At 55.0% G+C, this 3,144-nt stretch overlaps 1 protein-coding gene across 1 annotated transcript; it reads left to right on the top strand.

Annotated features, from left to right (window-relative positions):
* The first annotated feature begins 349 nt into the window (after positions 1-349).
* Positions 350-2,446, top strand: LOC130575639 (myogenesis-regulating glycosidase-like). The gene has a single exon (XM_057369674.1). It carries the CDS (start codon positions 350-352, stop codon positions 2,444-2,446), a length of 2,097 nt encoding a protein of 698 aa, XP_057225657.1.
* Positions 2,447-3,144: the final 698 nt, after the last annotated feature.

Raw genomic sequence — 3,144 nt, 5'->3', positions numbered from 1 at the left:
CAAGAGAGGGTCATAGGAATCCTGGCACAGACGTGCTCCAAAAAAGCTCAATCCAAATGCCAGTGAGCAGGCTGCCACTGCGGAGCAAAGTGAGCCAGAGCCACAGGGCAGGGAGGCTGGGCTGCAGACAGAGCAGAGGAGCTGCGGCCCTCAGCAAGATTTAATTGGGTTTTTTTTTTGTATTTATAACTCTCTGTTTATGAAATAACATTGCAGGTGTGAGCGGCCAAGCTTAGGAAAGGACGCTGTGAACAGCCTCATGCAGCATCTTGGATYTTCTCTCCACCAGCTGGAATAAAAGAATTCAGCAGCAAAGTTTCTAACCAGGCATTGAGGCTGCCAAGGAATAATGGACAGTCAGATTACCCACCGCTCAGGAAAACATGGACACGTTCCAAAGAGGGATGCCAAAGAAAGGCACTTTCCCGAAAATGTCCCACYGGTGAAGCAGAAGCCCTCCAAGGAGCTGAGGCCCATGCTGGGGGCCATCCTGCTGGGCCTGATCCTGTTCATTGCCGCCGTGGTGGCCTGGTGCTACTACACGGTGTCCCTGCGGAAGGCGGAGCGGCTCAAGAYGGAGCTGATGGACCTGCGGGCGGACGGCTTCGTCATCCGCAACCAGCACGGGGAGGTGGTGTTCCGGCTGGCCTTCCGCTCGGGCAGCCTGGACCTGGAGTCGTGCTCCAAGGAGGGCGAGATCCTGAGCTGCTCGCGCTCCAGCCGGGGGCCGCTCAACTTCTTCATCCAGACGGTGAAGCCCAAGGACACGGTGATGTGCTACCGYGTGCGCTGGGAGGAGCTGGCGGCCGGCCCGGCCGTGGAGCACACCATGTTCTGGGAGGACGCCCACTGGTACGGGGGCTCGGAGATGAGCACCCAGCACTGGCCCATCCGCCTGGCCGGCTACCAGGAGCCCGTGCCCTACGTCACCAGCGACGTCTACTCCTTCCGCGACAGCTTCGGCGGCATCCTGGAGCGCTACTGGCTCTCCTCCAAGGCGGCGGCCATCAAGATCAACGACTCGGTGCCCTTCCACCTGGGCTTCAACGCCACCGAGCGCGCCCTCTTCTTCCAGGCCCGCTAYAAGGACTCGCCCTACAAGCCCCCGCCGGGCCAGCAGCCCTTCCCCGAGCTCAGCTACCGCGTCTGCGTGGGCTCCGACGTCACCTCCATCCACAAGTACATGGTGCGCAGGTATTTCAACAAGCCCTCCAAGATCCCTGCYGAGAACGCCTTCCGATACCCCATATGGTCCACCTGGGCTCTCTACAAAAAGGATATAAACCAGGATAAAGTTCTAGCTTTTGCAAGAGACATTAAGAAGTACCATTTTAACTGCAGCCACATTGAGATCGATGACATGTACACCCARGCCTATGGGGACTTTGACTTTGACCCCGTCAAGTTCCCCAATGTAACAGAGATGTTTGCAAAGCTGAGGGAAGATGGATTTAAGGTCACTCTGTGGATTCATCCCTTTATACACATAGATTCACCGAATTATGAGGTGGGTATAGAGTGTCAGCTGTTCATCAAGGAGCCCTCGGGGCGGCTGCCGGCCATGGTGGAGTGGTGGAACGGCATCGGGGCCATCCTGGATTTCACCAACCCCGCAGCCCGGGACTGGTTCCAGAGCCACCTGCGCCAGCTCCGGCACAAGTACGGCATCTCGTCCTTCAAGTTTGACGCGGGCGAGACCAGCTACCTGCCCAAGCAGTTCAGCACCTTCCGCCCRCTGTCRGACCCCAGCATCTGGTCCCGGCGCTACACGGAGATGGCCATCCCCTTCTACGAGCTGGCCGAGGTGCGCGTGGGCTACCAGTCCCAGAACATCTCCTGCTTCTTCCGCATCATTGACCGYGACTCCGTCTGGGGCTACGAGCTCGGCCTCAAGTCCCTCATCCCCACCGTGCTCACCATCAGCATGCTGGGGTACCCATTTGTACTGCCAGATATGATTGGAGGAAACTTCCTCCCTGGCAAGACGGAGGGTGCGGTGGAGATCCCCGACCGGGAGCTGTACGTGCGCTGGCTGGAGCTGTCGGCCTTCATGCCCTCCATGCAGTTCTCCATCCCGCCCTGGCTCTAYGACAAGCAGGTGGTGGAGATCGCGCAGAAGTTCACGGAGCTCCACGAGTCGCTGGTGRCCCCGCTGCTGCTGGAGCTGGCGGGGGAGGTCACCGACACRGGCGACCCCATCATCCGCCCCATCTGGTGGATCTCGCCCCGCGACGAGGCCACTCACCGCATCGACTCCCAGTTCCTCATCGGGGACACCCTGATGGTGGCCCCTGTGCTGGAGATGGGCAAGCAGGAGCGCGATGTCTACCTGCCAGCGGGCAAGTGGCGCAGCTACAAGGGGGAGCTGTTTGAGAAGACGCCGGTGCTGCTCACCGAYTATCCCGTTGAYCTGGACGAAGTCGCCTATTTCCTCTGGGTTTCCTAACAGGCTTCTTYRTCACCTGTGCAATGGAYTCAGGGATTAATTAACCAWTGGTTTTAAGAAACTGGGAATTTTAATAATTTTTAAAGTAGSAATACTTCAGAATGAAATTAGAAGGAAACACTAAGGCCTCTGTTCTGTGTGGCAAAGAGTTCTACAATAACTTATTAAAATGTATTGAATCGGTGTCTTTGTTACTGCAGAGTGAYAAGTGTAATGTATAGAAACACAGTCTTTGCTCATAATCTTTTCCCACCAAGAAATGCCATGCACGCTCCTTGTGTCCAAAGGCAATTACATGGACCCCTTTGTTACACAGTTTCACAGATGATTCCCAGCACACTGAAAATTTCATATGCTTAGTGAAGGAGGCAGCTGCAGCAAAGTACTTTTTTGTTTTTACAAAAAGCAGTCTGTGGTTTTCCTGAAGAGGAGGGCACCCAGTTTTCAGCCTGCACATCAGATGGGAGCTGCTACAGGAGTCAGGAGTTTGCATTTCCCATGGCCTGAGCTATCTGAGCAAGAAGAAAGCTACAACCCTTGCTAATGCTGTGGCATCTCTTGTATGTCTTTTTTAAAGGTTTACTGAAAACTGTGTTCACAGTGTGCATTCAGGTAATTCTGTAAAATGTGGTGAAATCTCATGGCAGTCAAGACTAAATCCTAATACCAAGCCATGTAGGTATTCATTAGTAGAATCC

Source organism: Malurus melanocephalus, unplaced genomic scaffold (assembly GCF_030028575.1).
Source record: "Malurus melanocephalus ecotype Western Australia unplaced genomic scaffold, MMel_1.1 scaffold_113, whole genome shotgun sequence".
Lineage (NCBI taxonomy): Eukaryota > Metazoa > Chordata > Aves > Passeriformes > Maluridae > Malurus > Malurus melanocephalus.
This window is presented reverse-complemented; position numbering and strand designations above follow the sequence as displayed.